Source organism: Typha latifolia, chromosome 5, assembly GCF_019914945.1.
Source record: "Typha latifolia isolate L0001 chromosome 5, TyphaL0001v2, whole genome shotgun sequence".
Lineage (NCBI taxonomy): Eukaryota > Viridiplantae > Streptophyta > Magnoliopsida > Poales > Typhaceae > Typha > Typha latifolia.
Genome location: NC_133090.1, coordinates 11508581 through 11528721, shown reverse-complemented (window position 1 = coordinate 11528721; position 20141 = coordinate 11508581). Strand labels below are relative to the sequence as shown.

Genomic DNA, 20141 nt, shown 5'->3' with positions numbered 1-20141 from the left:
CTCCACTATCCACACATCAGCGGTATTCTTAAGTAACAAAAAGATACCTTTAAATTTAATTACAACTTCCTCAATTTCTCAATGCCAAAACTCTTATCACTTCAAAATATGGAAAATCCCTCTTCCTTCTACGGTGAAGAACTTTAAAAAGAAACCTAATCTTCTTCTTCTTTTTTAATCTCTCTATTAGGGGCTAAAATAATGGTCTAAGAAGGAGATAAGGGAAAAAAAAATCTTTGCCCTAAAAAGAAGAGGAATGTGGATCGGAATGGCAATTGTGTCAAATCATGTCGGATTCGATTGAATCAAATTCGGGTCAAATTCAAATCAATACGAATACTATTTGTTTATTAAATGTGTTACACGAAGAATAAACAAAATATTTGTACTTATATAAATGATTTAAATTTAAATTTACCTACAGGCGAGGAGGTAAAAGTACATAAGAGACCCAAATTTGTATTTATTTTTAAAAGTATTATCTATTAAAATAATTAATGTATATGATGTAAATAATAATAAAAGTAAAATCTACGGTGTTATTAATAAAATTTCGAAATTGTCTATGAAACCATACCTTCCCCCCAGTCTGGTCAAAAGGATGGCTAATAATTCAGATCCAAGTCGGACTTGACTAAAGACTAGATTACTATCCTTAATCAAACTATATTTCTATCATATTTTCTGGTCACAAAGTAAATTTAAAAAGAAAAAAAATATTAAAGCTATAAAATTCTTTTAAGAGAGAAAAAAAAACATGTATTATTTAATTTTCACGTTTGCCTTAGGGTAAACGCATGTTTGCCTTGCATGTAGTATCAGCGTGCAAAAGTCATGCCTAAAGTTCAAGAAAAGATCCCACCTAAGCGCATCTAAAATGCATGATTGTTAGCTTCACAGCATACAATATTGAATTTAAAATAGGAATACAAAAAGCTGGGATACATGCAATCGTGGATGAGAGTAGCCACAAAATATGGGGAGTTGAGGCCAGGAGTATAGAGGCATTATTAATCCCCAAGTGGGTGATATTTCTAAATCTCTCAGGTAGAACTGTGCATCTTTGAGAGCTAAGACTTCAGCATACAAGATGGATTGGAATAGGCCAAAATAAATGCAAATCATTAATCTAAAGTGTCAAACTATATCTAAAGTGCAAATCATTAATCTACTTAATAAAAAGAGGCACTGCAATTCTCCTACCCAAGTCAAGTGGTACCACAGTAGCAAAAAATAAATGCAATAGAATTCCAGTACTAGGTTTGATTCCTCCTTATATTAATGTATTCTACTTCATGCAAAAGTTAAAAGGAGAAGAGAAAAGAACAAGGTATATGTTCCTTTGTCAAGAAAAAGAAAGAGAAAAAAACTTCTCAAGTAGTGTCTCAAAAGAACTCCACATTTGAGTCTCATGTATTGTTTCTTTTTCTCCAGGTTTGCCAATCAATGAACTGAAATAAGCACAAGCATGCATCAGAAAGAGGGAGGAGGAAAAAACAAGAAGACAGGAAACCTCTGCTAAAATGTTACGCCTGCAAGAAGGAAATCATCCACATTACCAAGTGGAAACGTATCGAAAAGCAACGGTGAACAAGCAAACAAGAGGAACTAATATATATATAACTTTGCATGGAAGTGCCTGTGCATGAAGAAGAAAAGCATTCATGAGATTAGATCACAAAGTGCTTACAAGGAGTGATATTTTTACATGTCATAGCAGAAAGGTCACAGATGACTGGAAACACAAGCAAACTTAGTTAAAACGACACTACAACAAAAGCCAGCTGCAAACATCTAGCAAAGACACACCAGAAACAAACTTAAAAACCCTACATCACCCTCTCTGCCTAAGCAAACTAAAGAAGAAGAGCCCTTGTCATGGCTTAGCAGCAGCTCCATGTCCACCAAGTCCACCATGAGGAATCACAGGGACACCACCAAAACCTGGGAAGGAACCAAATGCAGGTGTTCCAAGCCCAAACTGAGGACCCAGTGGAACTAGTCCAGAGGCACCGCCGAGCCCCGGGCTGAAGAAGCCCCCAAATCCAACTATGTTTTGAGGCTGGTAAGGCTTGGGCTTGTCTGGGATGTTTCTTCCTTCAAGGGACACAACAAAGGTGGAAAGGAAAAGAGCAAGGATCAAAAACATTTTAGTAGACCTATCCATGACTTAGTTTCTAACACTAACTGGCTTGCATGGGCATAGAGTTCTTTACTTGGTCCTACATTTTATAGCAAAAGTAGATGAGGGGCCAGTTAATGTCTTCAAGAGAGATAATAACTCAAGAGCAGCTTAGTAGCTTTTAAAGCTTTTAAGTGCACTTTTACTAGCTTCCTGTTGACATGTGATCCTCCTTTTACTCTCTTTCCATATAAATGAACTGTGACTGTTGACTTCAAGTGTCCAATGTGGTACCCTTTGACTGGAGTTGTAAGTGATTCTATTGTTCTATATCACTATACTTTGGATTTGGGTTGTTGAACTCATTACTCCTAGCCAAAATAAAAGTAGCAACCTATGAAAATAAAGTGTTCTAAAATATAGGAGGCTCTGGTGATGGATAATTGTAGAATCCAGAGTGAACCTTCAGAGTGAAATAAATGACCCTGTGAGTATTGATGCATCGTAAATGTCCTACCATCAGTTCCCAACTACCAACAAGTGATGTATATTTAAAAAATATCTGCCATAGCTGGGAAGACAAGTAATGATACATGTAAGAGGCTTGCATTCAAGATGAGGATATAAGGGCTTGCATTCAAGATGAGGATATAAGGGCTTGCATTCCAGATGAGGATATGAGGGCTTGCATTCAAGATGAGGATATGAGGGCTTGCATTCATGAAAAACAACAAAGAACTTGTATAGCAATTGGCAACTACTTGGTTCCAAGAAATGGAAGAGGCATTCCATACTATTGACAAAAGAAGCAAATATCTCTTCATCACTAGGAATGCCAATAGCTAATATTTACTGAACTATTTATAACAAATTCTAGTTTTCTTCGTCGAACAATAAATGTCTGAATCAGTTGTCATTGATTAAAGTACTTATTGTTAGCTTATATTGATTTGAATGATCTACTGTGTCAAAATGTATCATGTATCAGAAATATGTTTTTGCTTACAGCAGTACTATGCCCAACTAAATTTATGATCTTAAACTTTTTTTGTTTTGCATGGTGTGAGTTATTGTGGAAAGAATGCAAGTATATATTTGACTGAAAAGATTTTCTCCACTAACATGTTAGAAATTAGAATACTTCTCAACCTATTCAAGTAGCTCTGGTAATTCATGGTTCCACAATCAGTAAAACAAATATTTTATTCTCTTTTTTTCCTTCAAACCAATGGGAACAAGCAAAACCCCACCTCAAAAAAGAAAAGAAAAAGATAAAGAAAATTTGACAATTGCTTCAATTAATATAATCACCTGACTACTCTTCAGCAAGCATACGAGAACCTGAGAAAGGTTTTCAAAACTAAGACCTACATTTAGCAATCAGCAGATGATTCTCTGGAGAAATGTTTGATGGGACATAGTTTATGAGTTCAGCGTTGCATCCATGCTCCCTCAGCCATAGCAGCCTCCCCATATCAATAATTTCTTTGCACATGAAACCCAAGACAGCCCTGTCTCCTACTGATATACTCCGTATGATTTTCTCAATGCCTCCATCATTCAAATCAAAGTCTTTCAAGTCACTACATTTTATTACAGGGCAGGGAAAGCACAGAAAAGATATGATCAGATCAGATAGATTGAAGTATCTCTCAAAAGAAGTGTAGTTATAAAAAATTTAAGTCAGAGAAACATACTGAAGTAGTTCACTATATTTATTGGAGGACCAGATTAAAACGATAGAGGAAAACACACCATGATAAACTTTAGATGGTAGGAATCTTCCATCAACTTGATCATGCTTACAAATCTTCCAAAGAAGTGTGGTTACCTGGCTTGCATATGATGCTTTTCTTCATCTTCCATACAGGGGTGTTCGGAACTATGATCACCATCTACAGCCCAGCTGCTAAACCATGTCATAGCATGAAATTCCTCCTTCGTAATCCCCAGATTTGAAAGAAACTTTCTATCTGTAATGAGAAAGAATTAAGATGTAGCTTGCCTCATAAAAGATAGGAAATCATAGAGAAAATTAAGACAAACTTATATCAGAAAAAATTAGAGCCAGCTTCCAGCTAGCTCAGATTCTGGTAGAGTTAAAGGCAGATATCAGGAGTCCCAGCTAGAGCAAACAGACAATATACCATATTGACAGATGATATCACCTTGATCACCATTCAAGCTAAATATATTGGACAGAGAAACAATTTGATATTTTGGAGATTCAGGTTCTTTTCCAGACTCCAAGTTACAAAAACTTAGACAGCACATATAACAGGTTATTGAAAGATGCATCTGTGAAAGATGACATAATAAGCAAGTCCTTTTAAAGTTGAGTAAACCCTTCTCTGTGTGTGTATGTGTGCTATCATATGTATTCCCGGTAGATATCATTAGTCGAAGTTCAATAGAATCAAACATCTTATTTGCATTATAACATGTGATGATGTGTAGTTGGTTGGCATTGACAATAAGACAAACTAAAGAACCATGACGTATAACTGAACACAGAATTATTTGATCATATAACCTGAAGAATTGATCCTAGAAAATGAAATTTGTTGGAAGACTGTAGAGATCAAGAAATTACTCGTATAATCCTTCCATTGGCAAAGATGGTGGCAGCATGTCGCTAGGGCAAGGCCTTGCAGATAACAATTACTAGGTAATTTTTCTTTGCAGTGATTTTTATGAAGACAGCATCTTATGGTCAGATCTGCAGAGAAAATATACTTTTACTTAACCATGCTTTCCGTCATCATGCAGAACCTTAAGAAAGAACCACACCAAAATGGCAAAATCTAAGCCTTTTATCTGCCTAGTATAGTGTTCACCTGTTGCAGGTCCGCATAGATGCTTTCCAGTGGCTAGGTATGAAAGACCCCTTAAAGATTCTATCTCATGCAAGTTTAAATCCTCTACTGCATATTTATGAAAATTTCTTTATTGCTGGATGTACGGAGAAATGCAATTTGCAAGTTGGTTAAGCGAAAATATCAGCACAATATAGCAAAAGAGTATGTTTACAAGACTACACAGAGTAACATGTCAGGATGATGCTAGAAACTTCTGAAATAAGCATAAAATCGAGAATATTTGCTTGCTAATTTTCTTTTTCTTTCCTTATATTAAGTTGATAAAGAGTTACACTAATATGGTGGATCCAAGGATGAATTTAGTTTTAGTAGTATGGCCAATATTATGAAGGAAGAATACAAAATAAGACAATGAGAAACTATATACATTCTTATATATAAAATTCTTCAGCTAGTATTGCATGACATGTGACAATCAATGAATCCAAAGAAAGCGAATCAACATCAACAGCTACCCAAAGTACAAGGTCTTACAGAACCACGTTTCAGTCCTATCTGTGTTGAATAATGTTAATGAACAGTAGGTAGTGAAATAAGCCACACACAAAAAAAAAGAAACTCATCGATGAAGAAACTAGTGCATTTGATTAATCAAACTTCAAGTTTGTTTTGTAGATCTTCAATAATTGGATTAAATGATGGGAGAAGAACCGCTACAAAAAGATGATCCTCGACAAGGATCATCTTAGTGTTGCAAATTGCACCACAGTCAAATGCTACTGTGAGAATCATTCTCTTCATTCTTTTTTCCTTTTCAAATACGAGTTTGTTGGCAGATAATAAGAAGTTACCCTAATATGAAACCACAATGGTAATCTCCATAACAATTTTTGTGGTAAAGTCAAGAAAAAATGTGTCATATGTAACACGAGATGTATATGCAGATAATAACAAGCACCACAAGAAGAGGAATCTTACTGTCGATCCTCAATCGCTCTAGTACTATGCTTTGGTTTTGCCGTAGACTTCGATCAGCCTAGAAACAAGTAGATTAATATATCAAAATTTTCTTTTGTTCCACATAGTCCACAGCAATATTCTTAATTTTCTCTACAAAGCATCGTAATAAGCCAGCAGTTCATGCATTAGTACTTTTCAGGGAAGTAACTTTTACAAGTTCTTTTACTGAAACTTTGGGAGAAAAGGCTGACCTTGAGCTTGTAAGATCTTCGCTCAACCAAAAACACCTTTGTGATTCGATAACAGTCTGCGAGCATCTGTGTCAGATACCCTCTCCCAGCTCCAAATTCAACAATCGCCGGGACCTTATGTTCCTCTCTATCCAACCCATCCCTTCTCAAGATTCCAAAGGCTTCCATATTCCCAAGAATGGACGCCTGCTGCACGACATGCTTCTCCTGAAACGGCACCCTCCTACTCAAAGAAAACGGAACAAACTAAAAGACCCAACTCACATAATTACCACCCAATCAAAATCTACCACTACACGATCCAAAAGTTTACACTGAAACCCCACCACCCACCTATCCACCTGCCGATTCAACCATTTCTCGCAAGCTTCGGGCACCATAAACGAGTCCCGCAACGCGACCACTGAAGTTGAATGGACCAACTTGATCTTATTAACAAGATCGTAGAACTCCGACGGCGTCAGCCCATAAATCGCACTCCTCTTCGCAGCCGAGCTCACAGTGCCCTCGTCAGGATCGCCGGCATTGATACCTTTGGTGTAGTACGGCTGCGTCTCGAGGGCCTCGGCTTGCTTCTTTAAAGGGCACCGCTTTACGTGCGATTCCAAGTTCTCTTGGAGCACGGAGCTGCAGAGAAGAAGGTAAGGAAGGTCAGTAATAAGGAGGTAATTGATAATTACAATTAGGGGCAGGACTAGGGCTCGTAACTGGGAGGGGTCGATAGGGCAGGGCACGCGGCGAGAGCCAGACAAGGGGTTGTGGTTGCCGCAAAACCTAAATAGGAGGAGGAAATCATGAATTATAATCTCGAGAAATCTAGAGAGAGAGGGGGGATTAGGGCTTCTATTACTGAGAAGAAGGAACAGGGATGTTAGCGCAATGGCGGCGCTTGTTGGGCAGCCAGAATTGGCAACGGTCGGCCGCCGCTGCCATTGCTGCGCCAGCCGCGGAGGAAGTAAACAGAGGGGTTTGAATTCGGCGACGTCGTTCTGCAGTCGCATATGCGCCTACGGGTAAAACCCGAGTCTCCCTCCATTATTAACGGATCCAGTTTCGGATCAAATCGGATTGGATCCGTGTGTTTTAGCGGGTCCCATCTAATAAACAACGTACAAAGAGGACAATTTTTTTTTCTTTTCTTTTTGGGGAAAAAGTTAATCGATCGTGTTCTATCTCACTCGACTTCGCAGGCTCCATCACGGTCTCTTCGATCTCTACTTCTCGCTCTCCTCTCTCATCACAGAGGAAGACCTCTTTTGCCTCTCTCGATTTGTTCTATCGAAGCTCGAGCCCGTACTTCGAGATAGACGACGGTAGAGCGGATTCGTACCCTCACACGCCTTCTTCTTCTTCTTCTCGATCGCCTGTGTGCATCTCTCCCTCTGATCCATCGTGCTATTCTTTGTTTTATAGTCTTCGATTCGGTTGATTTCTCGCTTTTATCCGTTGGTTTTTTGGTTCTACTTCTAGGGTTTTGATGCGTCGATGCTTCTGTGTTAGGGTTTCTTTGCTTCTATGCTTCGAGTAGAATATGATTGTTTGCTGAATCCTTCTGATGATTGGAACAATTTTATGTGTGTTTGCAGTGGTTCTGTCAGGGTTTTGGAGGTTTGAGTAGTTGGCGATGGCGTCGAAGAGGGCATTGAAGGATCCGACGACGTCATGCAGTGCCGGTACGTTCTATCTAATGCATGTTTGGACCGCAAGTGAATCCTGAATTATGAGCATCAAATTGATACATCTTTAATAAATGTACCGTGGGAACATTTGAGATGCATATGTCGACCTCCTATACGAGAAGATAGGAAAATAATAAAGTGCCTCTCAGTGGGAGCATGATCAACTTGATTCTTAAATCATCAATATTATAAGTTACTGTGCCTCCCTTCCCAGCATGAACCCAAATTTCCACAACCAGAGTGTAATTCATGAAGTTTAGGATCATGTCCTCTTAATCTTTTCAACTAATTCCTCCCTCCTGTTACTCTTCTTTCTTGCATTAAATCATTTTCGTGATTACCCATCATAATTCGTCTCTGCACTATCATTTTTGTGATTATCCAAAAATATTCAGAGTTTGGGATGAGAGCGAAAAATGACAAAAGATCAAGTATTACCAAAATAATCCACCAGAGGAACTAAAATTCTGACCTTTTAAGTCGGAACTACATTTTCCTGACAAGGCGAAGCAGACCCCCAGACAATTCAAGTACGAAGAACAAAATTATAGGATGGAATCACTAACTTTAACTCCAAAGATTTATGGTTTTTGGTACTTAGTACAAGAAAAGTTGATTTTAGAGAGAAGATCGATGAAGAATCCAACAATGCTTTCAATAAACATCAAAGCAAAGCAATGTCGGTGTTCAACAAAGCAAAGCAATGTTGTTGTTCGATAATGCAAAGGGCCAGTACAAAGAGGAAAAAGGAGAAGGGAATGAAAGAAAGATATGTGGTGCACCTGATTCATTCGACCTGTTGGATGCCATGGGAGTGTGAGAGATGAGAAAGAGATAAATAGAGATGAAAGAGGTCGCAACAAAGAAGGCTGTGAACTCAGAGTGAGATGGAAACCGGTCAATTCTTTTTTACTTGTATGTTCTTTACTAAACGGGACCCGCCAAAACACACCGACCCTATCTAATATGATCCAAAACTAGATCCATTAATAATGGATTATGGAGGGGATTTTAACCGGCCAATAAGTGTAAGGATTGGGATTATTTGTGACTGACCAGTGGGGATATGTCTGAGCACGCCATCATATGCATGCTAATGCAGTGATCGTACGTATTCGATAGCTTTAACTGTACTCACTCAAATTTGATGACATCTTATATTTTCTTTTGGGCAATGATCAAAATAGTCAAATCCACGTGATTTATGTGCTCATGTTAACAGCGGACCAACCTACATGAAGCAGCCCGCATTGAATATGTCCATTAAGTGCAATTCTTGTTTTTATATTTTATAACTTCATACCTATGTGCCATGTTTAACATGACATATATAGCCTCTATTCGAGAAATTAGATGCTTGCTAACAAGGTTTTTAAAACTGGATATTGGGATCGAGATTGGACATAAAAAAAATAATATGTATTGATTGCATCAACCGTATTGATTGTCTGTATTTGATCAGACTATTTTTTAATTACGTAAAATTTTAAATATTATTTAAAAATACAAAAAAACTTCTAAAAATTTAGAAATATTATTAGAAATAAGAAACTAATAATTACTCACATATGAAGCCTAAAAACTAAAAGATGTATTAACTTAAAATTTTGATGAATACTAAGCTAGCTCTCCCTTTTCTTTTCCTCTCTTTTCCTCCCTCTCTCTATTATTGTCAAAGCAAATTTATTTTTTCTAATTTTTTTAATTTCTTCTATCTCTTCCTCTCTTAATTGTCACAAGGCGAATTTTATTTATTTTTATTTTTTTTCATTTCTTCTCTCTCTCTCTTTCTCTCTCTTCCTCCCTCTCTCTCTATCGCAAGGCATTTCTTTTTAATTTCTTTTATCTCTCTCCCTTCTCTTTCACTCTCTTCACTCTCTCTCATCTTTCTATCTCACTCTCTGTTACTATAGCTGATTTTATGCTATAGTAACAAAGATTAAAAGAGAGATAGATAGAGAAAGAGAGGAAGAGGTTAGAGGAAAGAATGAGAGGAAGAGATAGGAGGAAAGAAAGAGAGAGGTAGAGATACTAGAGAGGGAGAAATGAGAAGGAAGAAATGAAAAAAAAAGATTAGAGAGAAGAGAAAGAGAGCATGTATTAGGCAGATCAGTTGATACGGCTGATCCTGACCCAATAAGGATCAGGTATCGACCGATCCAGGAAATACCTAGCCAAAACCAGTCGCCAAATTGGTTTTGGCCATGGATCGGCATTGGCTATGGCCAAAACTTATTAAGATTGATGGAGAATAATAATCATTAGCCCCATAATGAGAATGACTAACTATGGAGATTTAATACATTCTAACAAACAATTCAGGAATGTAAATTGTAGAAGTTGCATTACCATTTACCGATGTGTTTTTATCAGCCAAAGAAATTTACGTTACTGATGCAATGTGGGTTAGGGTTGACATGATCAGATTTCAACTTAAAGTGGAAGTGTATGATTTTAAGTGAACACATATTTTATATCTCCAAGCAATATAGCATATGCCTTTGTGTGAAATGTAGGGGATAAAGGTGAAAATTCTGATGGAGTTACACAAGCAGCTCAACAGATCCCTCATTTGCAAGAAGAATTTGAGGAATATGGTAAGATTTTTCTTTTCTCTGCATTTCCTTAATTTGGATGTGTAGAGAGTTTGGAACTTTGATTTACTTGTCTAAGATTTCATTTTGAATCTGGCATTCATCATTCTTCTTTTTTACATCTATACCATCTTTTTGGTCATTTATGTTTTGGAGCTTTATATTCTTTTTAAGATCATCCATTTTTCTTCAAAAATCATTTTCAACCTTGCTCTGTTTGTCCCTTTTAAGGTACAACTGCACAACTAATTGTCTTTCCATTTGTATGATGATGCCCTTTATATACTCATTCCTTTATTTTGGTATTTGTTGCTTTGTACTTAACACGGTTTTTGATTGTTACAGAAAGGAAAGCTCGGGTAGAGGAAGCTTGGAAGAAAATGAATAGTGGATTACCTGTTAATATGCCCAAGTCTTTTATGAAGAAACCCAGTTCAGCAGCTAACAAAAAGCCAAGTAAAACAACTCCTGTAAGGATCTCTATTAATCTTATCTTGATATAAGATATGAACAGTGATATCTGCTATCTTACCAAGTTAAATTCAGCAAGAACCATTAAATTCTATGAATTCTCTTGTGTAGGATTGGATGTTGGCTCTTGGGCTTGCATCAAAGAAAATATCAACTAGTCAGGATACTCTGGAAAAGAGGCCAGCTTGCATGCAAAATGGATCTAATGAGGAAGCTAAAAGGCTTGCAGCAGCTGCTCTTTCAGCTGTGAAAGAAGTTGCATCTGCTGCTGCTGCTGCTGCTGCTGGAAAGGGAAAAGTCGAAGTAAGCTTTTCTTTTTGTTAATTCATCATCACTATCTAGTAAGCTTATTTTTCATCTCTCTTTTATAAGTACTGATAATGGATTCTGTTGGTTAAGCAGAAAATGAACATGATTTGGTCTTGCAGATCATGCAAGATCATATATTATGTGTGACAGCTAAATGGAATTCAATATATCTAATGCCAGTTAAACAGGAAATGATTAGAGGCACCACTGCCATTGTTTTTCTAGAAAAGAAAAACATTTTAAGAAATTTTTACACGAATTAAGTACTTACATAAATCGATTAATCTTAATAAAAAAGGTAATGTGGGTGCATTGTCCTGTCCTGTGGGATGTGGTCTATGACTGCCTTTAGACAAATACACACCCTCTCAAGCAGCTGGATCATTATCTTGTCAGATGCTTACTACAAGGTCCAACCCTGGCCCTGACACCTAACCCAGCCAATGGCACGGTTTGACTGCTTTCTGAGTAGTGCCATAGTCCTTAGTCCTATCAACCAAGATAGAGTAGTTAACATTGACTAAAAGAGGTGAAAAGAGGGACTAGAAAGATTTTTTCCTTTCTTTTCTCAGAAACAAGGACTTCATATACATACATACATACATTGACTAATTATATCTCTTTTAATTGCTTGATACGTTGCAAGCCTGTCTTCTTTTGGGAGAATTCCTCTTAAATCCTTGTTTGGTTTCATATGATATCATTGTATTCTATTCATCACCTTCCTTTTCTTATTGATTCAACAGATAACTGAGGTCCGGGACTTTGCAGGCGAGGAGATAGAAGTGAAGAAGCTTGTAGATGCCGACTCAAAGGAGGCAACCGAGAAGGCCAAGGTGCCAGGTGCTATGCCTACTGCCCTTGATACCATTCTTGAGCAGATAAAGAAAAGACCAAAGCTTAGCGTCCTTGACAAAACCAAAAAGGATTGGGGTGAATTCAAGGAAGAGAACAAGGGAATGGAGGACGAATTGGATGCCTACAAGAAGAGCTCAAACCAGTATCTGGACAAAGTATCATTCTTGCAGAGAGCTGATGTTAGAGAATTCGAGCGCGAGAGGGATGCTAGGCTTGCTTTGCAGTCTAAGAGGAGGACAGAGATGAGGGAGGATGACTGATAGGCCTTCATACACATTACCTTTTCATTGCTGGCCTTTTTCCATTTGCCGAGACAAACAAATCACTGCATCAATTCAATAGCCAAATTTCTGGAGTCAGTACTCTCTTGTGCAGTTGGCACTAGATGGTGGAGGAGAATTCATCTCACAGTGTTATCTTCATTAGGATCTCCGAATTTGATGTTACAGCTGAAAGTGAAATGTGAAGGTTTAAAATATGTTCTCTTCAGCTATCAAGAAGTATTTAATATCAGTGGAGAATAATCGCCTTTCCTATTATATTTACCAATCGAACCCTCTCTTTTTGGTGGAATGTTTACAGAGAAAAAAAGAAAAGAAAAACATCTCTATTTAGTTCGTAATTACTAATTAGTATTCTAAAGTATAGTCAGTATCTTCAACTTACTAAAGCTTCGACACACCTCTCTGGTCCATTTTGATCAAAGAATTGCTGATCAAAGAACCTAAAGGTGCTGCAGTACGACGAATTGAAGTTCTAACAGAGAACTTAAGTAGAAAAGTCTTTTGCATTTTGAGAGGATAGAAGGACTGCTTTCAATTCTCCTGCAAATCCAGATTCGTTAATGGCGGACCAATGAAAAGTTCTCAAATTGCCTTCTTTCCAGATCCACATTGGATAATGGCAGACAAATGAACGGGTTAGCTATTTACAAGGCTTCAATATTTTTCACTCCTAGATTTGTATATAAAATGCTCGTAGCTATTTGATATTAAACTTAGTGGATAGACCTAAATTACTTTCTAGGGAGACGATTATAAAAATAAAAAAAAACTCTCTAAAAGAAGAGTAGATTATACTTTTAGTACAACAACAATGCTAGGCTGATTTGTACTTAAGAACACACATTATTTTTATTCTTTTAAGATATTTTTCAGGTAAGTTAGACTTTTTTTATTTAACTATTTTATTTCTAAACTGCACTCAATGATAAAGGAGAGGGTTATTTATATAAGTTATTTAGTAACTGCATTAAATGTTCTTACACTCGATTGGGCATTATGATAGCCTATAATAACATAAAATTCTCTACTTCTTCCTTCCTCCATGAAAAATTAGACAAACAAGTAATCTAAATTAATTAAAAAAATAACTCATAATACATTTCAAGTTATTATTTTTATAATTCACAGTTATTTATAGTAGATATTTTATTTCTCTTGTATATGACGGTTATTATTTTTATAATTTGCAGTTATTATTTTTATAGTTTATAATTATTACTTTTGTAGCCGGTAAATATTGGACATGATTCATAATTATTTTAAGTATATATATATAAGAAAGAACAAACATTTGTACAACATAATATACTTTGAGAAAGAACATCTTCCGAGTATAAAAGTGAAGTAGCAAATTGTTATCCCGCAGCATTCTTATTAAAAAGAGAGTTAAATAAATTAATCGCTAGAAGGAGGGCTTGAACCTCCGACCTTGTGGTTAACAGCCACACGCTCTAACCAACTGAGCTATTCCAGCTCTGTACATAAGAGGAGATTAAATTTATTTGTCCATAATTAAATTTTATTACACTTCTACCCCTAGACTATAGTGCATTCTACGTAGGCCCTGCCGACTCGTATGAACGTTGAAAAGGTGACACGTGCACTCTTCCTCCTCTACCGAGTGGCCGAAACAAGAGCAGGTCACGTGCCAGTTTCAAACTTTGCTTCTCCACGTGAGACTGGAAGCTTCTCTCCCGCAATATAAAGACCGAGACTTCCAAATAAAACGGAAAGGAGAGACTAAAACCCTCTTTTCTACCTCCCATCTTCCAACACTTCGGCGGAGCTACGATCCTATCGAACTGTAGATAGAAGCTCCTCGCCGGAGTTGAATCGCTGCGAGGGCGGCGGATGGCGGTGGAGGCGGAGGTGGAGACGGCAGACCTTGCTCTCTCGGAGGTGAACATCAAATGGGATAGGTCTGTTTATGTTTTGATCTTTTCTCTAATTTTTTTTTTTCGATCTGAGAGCTGGGTTTGTGTTTGGCAAAATTTTCGATTTTTTTAAAATCGGTTGTCGTCCATTTGTTGGTTCTCGTGCGCTCTGATTCGATTCAATATTTTCTCTTCACTGTAGTTTAGGGTTCTTTCTGCTATCTAATTATTCTCGGAGTTTTAAATCGGTTGTCGTCCAATCTGAGAACTGGGGTTCGCTAAATTTGCAATGTTTTGTTCATACAACTTCCAGCATGTCGAATTTTCCTGATGAGTGCTGTGGATTGAGGCATAACTATTTTTGGTGCCTTTCTTATGCTATTAATGTTCTATCATAGTTTATTTTTCAAAGGCTAATTTTTTCTAAAAAAAATTATTTGTTCTTGGGTAAAGTTTGGACAAGACAAGATTCCACATCATTGGAGCAGTCCTCTTTACTGCTCAACAAAGTTTGTTACATCCGACAGCTGTGGTGAAAACTAGAATGCAAGTTGCTGGAGGTGGGTTTTCACATATGCCTGGCTTCTCAGTGTTCAGAAACATATTGAGAAGTGATGGATTTCCTGGCATTTTCAGAGGGTTTGGGACCTCTGCTGTTGGATCCTTACCTGGTCGAGTGTTGTCTCTCACATCACTTGAAGTATCAAAAGATATGATGCTGAAATATTCTGAAGGTTTAGATATGTCTGAGGCATCACGGATCGTCATGGCTAATGGAGTGGCAGGCATGATGTCAAATATAGTTTCATGTGCATACTATGTGCCATTAGATGTGGTAAGCATGTGTCTTTGAGCATTTCATATCTATCATTATAAATCTCAAAACATTGTGTTTTCCTACTAGTTATAGAGCTTCTTCTTCTGGGTAAAATTTGAATCTTGGCTGGACATCACAAACTTGAGTCGACTTATTTTTATTTTTATTTTTTTCGTTGTCTTTATTAATTGATAAAAAAAAATGAATGGGCAAAAATGCTGTAGTAAGTCAGAAAGAGAAAGATAGTCCGCCATGTTGCTGTGGTATCATGTGAACTTCTTTCATCACCGGATGATCTTATCTGTATTTAAAGTTGGGTTTTACAAATGATGCTTCAAGGTCAGTTTGGCCTTATATAGTGGATAACATATCTGGTGATGTCCTATGTCAGGAGAGGAGTCTGGATATAAATTGTCCCAATTACGTTTGCTACTGGAACAAACAAACTTGTTCTTGACTTGAACCTAAGTTTCGTTTATTAATTATCTTCTATTTAACATAAAAGGACCTTTGAACTATGTCTTTGGCTGATAAAACCTCATGCCTTAGTTATATCAATGAGGAAGAGTTAATCTGTTCAATGAAAAAAGTATTCAAGAACTTGGTCCAAAGCAATGAGTAATAGATGGAGTATAGTATAAAGAATGCATCTCCTATTCATCAGTCAGTGTGGAAATAGATTTTCATAATGCATGGTACATAAACACCTATTAGTAATGTTGCATGGTGCCATGGTCTATGTTCCTAAATTTCCTTTTAATGTAGATCTGTCAGAGGCTAATGGTCCAAGGTCTGCCAGGAATGACCACATATAAAGGCCCATATGATGTCATTCAAAAAGTGCTCAAGACAGAGGGTATTCGTGGCCTCTATAGAGGTTTTGGAATAACAATATTGACCCAATCACCTGCATCTGCACTTTGGTGGGGGGCATATGGTGCTGCTCAACACGCTATCTGGAGGTAAGGAAATTAGAAGATTATGGTTTTATATTTATTATGGAGATCTACTTAGTGAGATGTCTTCGGCTGCTTGTCTCTTAAATGAGTGGATATCAAGTTGAGTCAACTCTTGTGCTTGGCACATAATATATCATGTGTCTAGGCATGTGTGTTTGTATGCATTATGTAGGTATGGATATTATGCATGCTTTTATACAATTATACATATCATGAGTTATAACTATACATATTTTCAATTGTTGGGTTGAAACTTCTTAACTTGGTACTTCATGCAACAAATTCACTCATGATCAACTCATTGTTTGGCTTAAAAGATAGTCTTGGCATTGGTTGCCCAGTGAGCACATTTGAGAAAAAAACCAAACTTAACTTGAGCTTGTCCTAGTTCTCATCTGTTTAGTGTATAGTTCAATTAAATTATTCTCTTTTTTATATTTCTAAGATTATTTATGTTCTAAGTATCCATAATACATTAGTAATTAACTTCATATATAGCAGTAAAGATTAGGTCCATGCTAGTAACCTAGCTGAGCTAATTACTTCATTAATCCTGAAAAAACTTGTTAGTTATTCTTCTTTTTCTCTTTTGTCATCATAAAGTGATGTGTTCCATGATAGGCAGAGAATACTAAAGTTATTGTCTTCATAGTTAGCAGTAAAGATTAGATCAAAGCTGGTAACACTGTTGAGCGGATTCCTTAACCGATCCTTCAAAGTAAGCTATATGAGGCAGCACGAGCTTGGATTGAAACTAAATATGCCAACTTGAGCTACTGTTTTATCAACAAGCCGGGCTTGATCTTGGTTTGGCTTGATTGAGATTGGATTGTTTATGCGCTTGTTTTATGTGTATTATATATAAAAACTACCATTACGATATTTTTAGTTTAATCAACAAGTTGAGCCTGATCTTGACCTGGCTTGATTGAGCTTGGATTGTTTATGTGCTCGTTTTATATGCATTTTATATAAGGAGTACCACAACAATACTTTGTGTAGACAATATTTTTAGGCCAAAGTATCAGATTTTTATTTTGATTTGTTCTTTGAACTTAGGAGCTTGGGCTATGGAAATTATTCAGAGCAAAAACCATCTCAGCTGGAGCTAGTTACAGTTCAGGCAACTGCAGGGACAATGGCTGGTGCTTGTTCCTCGATTATTACTACTCCGATAGATACAATTAAGACACGACTTCAGGTGAGTCGGTTTTTCGTATAGTCATCAAATTTTTTGTTAGTGCTTGACAATTGACATCATCTCTTGCAGTAGATATTTCTTTCCCTTTCCATTTTAATTGCCTCAATGGAATGAAATAACTTGAGACTACAATGATATTCATTCTGTGACAGGTAGTTGATCAGCAATCAGTAGCACAACATATATGTAACTTAATTTTGTTTTCATGTGTAAAATGTATCAGATATTTGAGCTTGCTCTTTAATTAGTATCTCATTACCAAATAGTAAGTTATTCACTTTCTTTGAGATATATAAGAAGCTACAACCCTACAAGTGTGTGTTAGTCCCAAAGAGAACTCTGTAAGTTTACTTCAAGATTTCAACCTTTTTAAGTTGTTAAACATGTGGCAGTGTCACATTGAGGTAGCACGAGATGGGTGATACGGTGGCAACGGATGATATGTAAACGTGATCCTTTCTAATAGCTTAAGAGAAATTAGTGATCTTTATATTCTCCTTGTCTCAAAGATGTCACTATTAGTCACTTGCTTCAAAGCCAAAGATCTTGAAGAGGATATTGCTGTTTCTTAGTCTAAGTTTAAGCATGAACACATAATCTCTTTTTTCTCCAGTCTTATAGAGGTGAATCTTTGACCAAGCGAGCCGCTAATGTTCAGTTGAATGTGCTGCTTCTTCCCTCAATAAGCTGTGTCAGTGGATGTGTTCAGCTTTGAGATTTGCTCTATGTATCTATCATGAACTCAAAATGGGTAGGATTTTAGAAAATTCCTGGATTTGGAATTTCAACTTTAGTGGCTTCTAGCATCCCTTTGTCATGCCAATGCCACTGCAATTTTCTGAACTCTGAATTAATCTTTTGAGCTGTATTTGTATGAGTTGCTTTTAAATTCAATTGTTTCGACTGAAATGTCCAATCAATCAAAGGGGTATGTGGATTATGTTTATGTGGTGTGCCTTTTAGGGTTGGCCTATTGACAAACAGTGAGTAGATGTATCTCAATTGTCCTTTCCTTGTACATAGTTATAAGGGTGGAAAGGCCCCAGTTCAGATTAACCAAAAAAATTCTGATTATGGGAACTTGTGACTAATAAACACACTTATTTATTTCTTTTCTGTGGAGTAATGATAGCTGTATTTGGATTCTTTTTACCTACGTCGCAGGTCTTGGATAACTATGGTGTTGGAAGGCCATCAGTCATCAAGACAACAAAGTTGCTCCTTGAGGAAGATGGTTGGAGAGGATTCTACCGAGGATTTGGACCGCGTTTTCTGAACATGTCACTATGGGGTACATCGATGATTGTAACATACGAACTAATAAGTGAGATTCTTCACTTCTCCCTGCCAGTTTATCTTTGAATTTTGCACGATTACAAAAATTACTTGGTCTTCTGTCCTACTTGAATTAAATGTATAATTTCATTTCGTCTCTTCAATTGCTAGGCATGCTCACTAACTCAGATATTTTTGCGTGCTTGTAGAGCGACTCTCTATGAAGCGAGAATGAGTTTAATGACTTTATGTTGATCAAGTTACGCGACTGCAATCGGCTAGCAGGTTCCTTTATTCCGGTAGATGCCTTTCTTTTAGGTTTAAAGAAGCTCATCACCCATCAGGGTATTCTTTCACTCATTTTTCAAAGAAAAGGAAAAAAAAAAAACAAGAACCATCACTGATAGAAAGCTCCTGTTCCATTCAACTACTGCAGAAGATTAGGTCGATCACTTTTTTCTTTCTTTTTTGCTTTATAATTTGTATATTAAGTATGATATTTTGTACAATGTTACCATGTACCCTCATCAATAAAACAAGCACAGCCACACTGACCACCTCAATTGCTCTTTTTGTATCTTTGCAACAATCAAGAAAATTGATGTGCTCTCTTGAATGCTAACTACTAGGATCAAATTTCATATATCCAATTTGTTCATTTGTTATGGAGTAAAAGATCAATATTTTGTGTGCAACGTGGGGCCCAATATGGTGTCATGGATTCATGTAACATATTACTTAATAGAAATATTTGATGTCTCTATTGTGTCAGCAGCTGTAAACATATATATATATATACACACACACACACAGACGTACTCATGCGTGTGATGTGCACCTTGTGAAATAGATCAGTCATCTTTTATGTTTGATTCTTTATGGTAAATATTGGAGGTTGTATATAATTCTCTTTTCTTAATTAGCACCTCTTATATGCTAGTAAATTTCGTAGCCTTATCCAAATCTACAAATGCTATTGCTTGCCATCCACATGTATCATATTTTTACAATAATTGGGAATGAACTCTTGTGAGAAATTTAATCCAGAAAGGGCTTAGATGGGTAGTATTTCTACCCACCCAATAGTGAAATATAATCCTAATACGAGATGATGCTGCATCTGCTATTCGGTATTATAAAATAATTCTGAGTTAAACTTAACCTAGTAGAATAGAGAATATTTCTTTATTTTTCTAAAAAGAATACCTCACAATAAAGTTATCCATTCTTATCACAGGGATTTCATAATAACAAAAATAAAATGCCGAGTGTCTAAAAATTTGGTTAAAATTTGGATCCGAACCAGGGCTGTTAAAAAAGCTAAAAGCTTCTATGCTTAGCTCTGCTCTAAGTTCTTTTAGGCTCGAAAATATAATCTAGTGCTCTGCTCGATATATTTATAATAATTCAATGAATCATCAAAGTTAGATACATTGTAATATATTCACATGAGTAGTTAGTATTTTATAAATAATTATTTATAATAATTATTTATTATTCCCATTAAGCCTACCCCCTAATCCGAACCCGCCCAAGTGTGTTGCTAATAGATCCGACCGGAGCCCTATCCAACCCCACCTGGGTCCTGGTCTGATCTGCTGCTGCGTTGACGTGGCGCCTCTGCAAAATATTCATTGGTGGGCCCCACAAATCAGGACGTAATGGGGC

General features: G+C 36.7%; 3 protein-coding genes and 1 non-coding gene across 19 annotated transcripts; 2 read left to right on the top strand and 2 right to left on the bottom strand.

Annotated features, from left to right (window-relative positions):
- Window positions 1-1224: 1224 nt before the first annotated feature.
- LOC140787973 (tRNA:m(4)X modification enzyme TRM13) lies at window positions 1225-7180 on the bottom strand. Of its 14 annotated transcripts, none has more exons than XM_073137025.1 (10): window positions 7003-7180; window positions 6861-6926; window positions 6486-6779; window positions 6153-6375; window positions 5920-5977; window positions 4960-5043; window positions 4716-4841; window positions 3954-4095; window positions 3434-3705; window positions 1225-1451 (listed from the first exon to the last, which is right to left on the bottom strand). In XM_073137025.1, exons 1-9 carry the CDS (start codon window positions 7083-7085, stop codon window positions 3483-3485), a joined length of 1299 nt encoding a protein of 432 aa, XP_072993126.1. In that variant the 5' UTR covers window positions 7086-7180; the 3' UTR covers window positions 1225-1451; window positions 3434-3482. The 14 variants fall into 14 exon arrangements, with proteins under 14 accessions (XP_072993126.1, XP_072993122.1, XP_072993123.1 ...); XM_073137021.1 differs by having other exon boundaries at window positions 1225-1532; window positions 4960-5046; window positions 7003-7162; XM_073137022.1 differs by having other exon boundaries at window positions 4960-5046; window positions 7003-7162.
- A 105-nt stretch (window positions 7181-7285) lies between these two features.
- LOC140787976 (uncharacterized) lies at window positions 7286-12636 on the top strand. Of its 2 annotated transcripts, none has more exons than XM_073137036.1 (6): window positions 7286-7465; window positions 7739-7825; window positions 10348-10428; window positions 10771-10895; window positions 11008-11199; window positions 11952-12636. In XM_073137036.1, the coding sequence occupies exons 2-6, from the start codon at window positions 7777-7779 to the stop codon at window positions 12321-12323; spliced, it is 819 nt and encodes a 272-aa protein (XP_072993137.1). In that variant the 5' UTR covers window positions 7286-7465; window positions 7739-7776; the 3' UTR covers window positions 12324-12636. The 2 variants fall into 2 exon arrangements, with proteins under 2 accessions (XP_072993137.1, XP_072993136.1); XM_073137035.1 differs by having other exon boundaries at window positions 7286-7518.
- Window positions 12637-13747: 1111 nt separating this feature from the next.
- TRNAN-GUU (transfer RNA asparagine (anticodon GUU)) lies at window positions 13748-13821 on the bottom strand. The gene has a single exon. It is a non-coding gene; the product is annotated as a tRNA-Asn (tRNA).
- A 254-nt stretch (window positions 13822-14075) lies between these two features.
- On the top strand, window positions 14076-19116 carry LOC140787975 (uncharacterized). 2 transcript variants are annotated; one of them, XM_073137034.1, is made up of 6 exons: window positions 14076-14246; window positions 14675-15056; window positions 15804-16000; window positions 17057-17198; window positions 18363-18522; window positions 18683-19116. In XM_073137034.1, exons 2-6 carry the CDS (start codon window positions 14766-14768, stop codon window positions 18706-18708), a joined length of 816 nt encoding a protein of 271 aa, XP_072993135.1. In that variant the 5' UTR covers window positions 14076-14246; window positions 14675-14765; the 3' UTR covers window positions 18709-19116. The 2 variants fall into 2 exon arrangements, with proteins under 2 accessions (XP_072993135.1, XP_072993134.1); XM_073137033.1 differs by having other exon boundaries at window positions 14076-14266.
- Window positions 19117-20141: the final 1025 nt, after the last annotated feature.

What these genes read in the sequence shown, in the direction of transcription:
- LOC140787976 (XM_073137036.1), top strand. Translation starts at nt 7,777, where the DNA reads ATGGCGTCGAAGAGGGCATTGAAGGATCCGACGACGTCATGCAGTGCC. An exon ending in AGCCAAGTAAAACAACTCCT is followed by an intron (nt 10,896 to 11,007) that starts GTAAGGATCTCT and finishes TCTCTTGTGTAG; the next exon opens with GATTGGATGTTGGCTCTTGG. An exon ending in CTGGAAAGGGAAAAGTCGAA is followed by an intron (nt 11,200 to 11,951) that starts GTAAGCTTTTCT and finishes TTGATTCAACAG; the next exon opens with ATAACTGAGGTCCGGGACTT.
- LOC140787973 (XM_073137018.1), bottom strand. Translation starts at nt 7,085, where the DNA reads ATGGCAGCGGCGGCCGACCGTTGCCAATTCTGGCTGCCCAACAAGCGC. An exon ending in TTGAATCGGCAGGTGGATAG is followed by an intron (nt 6,376 to 6,485) that starts GTGGGTGGTGGG and finishes TTCTTTGAGTAG; the next exon opens with GAGGGTGCCGTTTCAGGAGA. An exon ending in AAGCATCATATGCAAGCCAG is followed by an intron (nt 3,706 to 3,953) that starts GTAACCACACTT and finishes AATAAAATGTAG; the next exon opens with TGACTTGAAAGACTTTGATT.
- LOC140787975 (XM_073137033.1), top strand. Translation starts at nt 14,199, where the DNA reads ATGGCGGTGGAGGCGGAGGTGGAGACGGCAGACCTTGCTCTCTCGGAG. An exon ending in GTGAACATCAAATGGGATAG is followed by an intron (nt 14,267 to 14,674) that starts GTCTGTTTATGT and finishes TCTTGGGTAAAG; the next exon opens with TTTGGACAAGACAAGATTCC. An exon ending in GCTCAACACGCTATCTGGAG is followed by an intron (nt 16,001 to 17,056) that starts GTAAGGAAATTA and finishes CTTTGAACTTAG; the next exon opens with GAGCTTGGGCTATGGAAATT.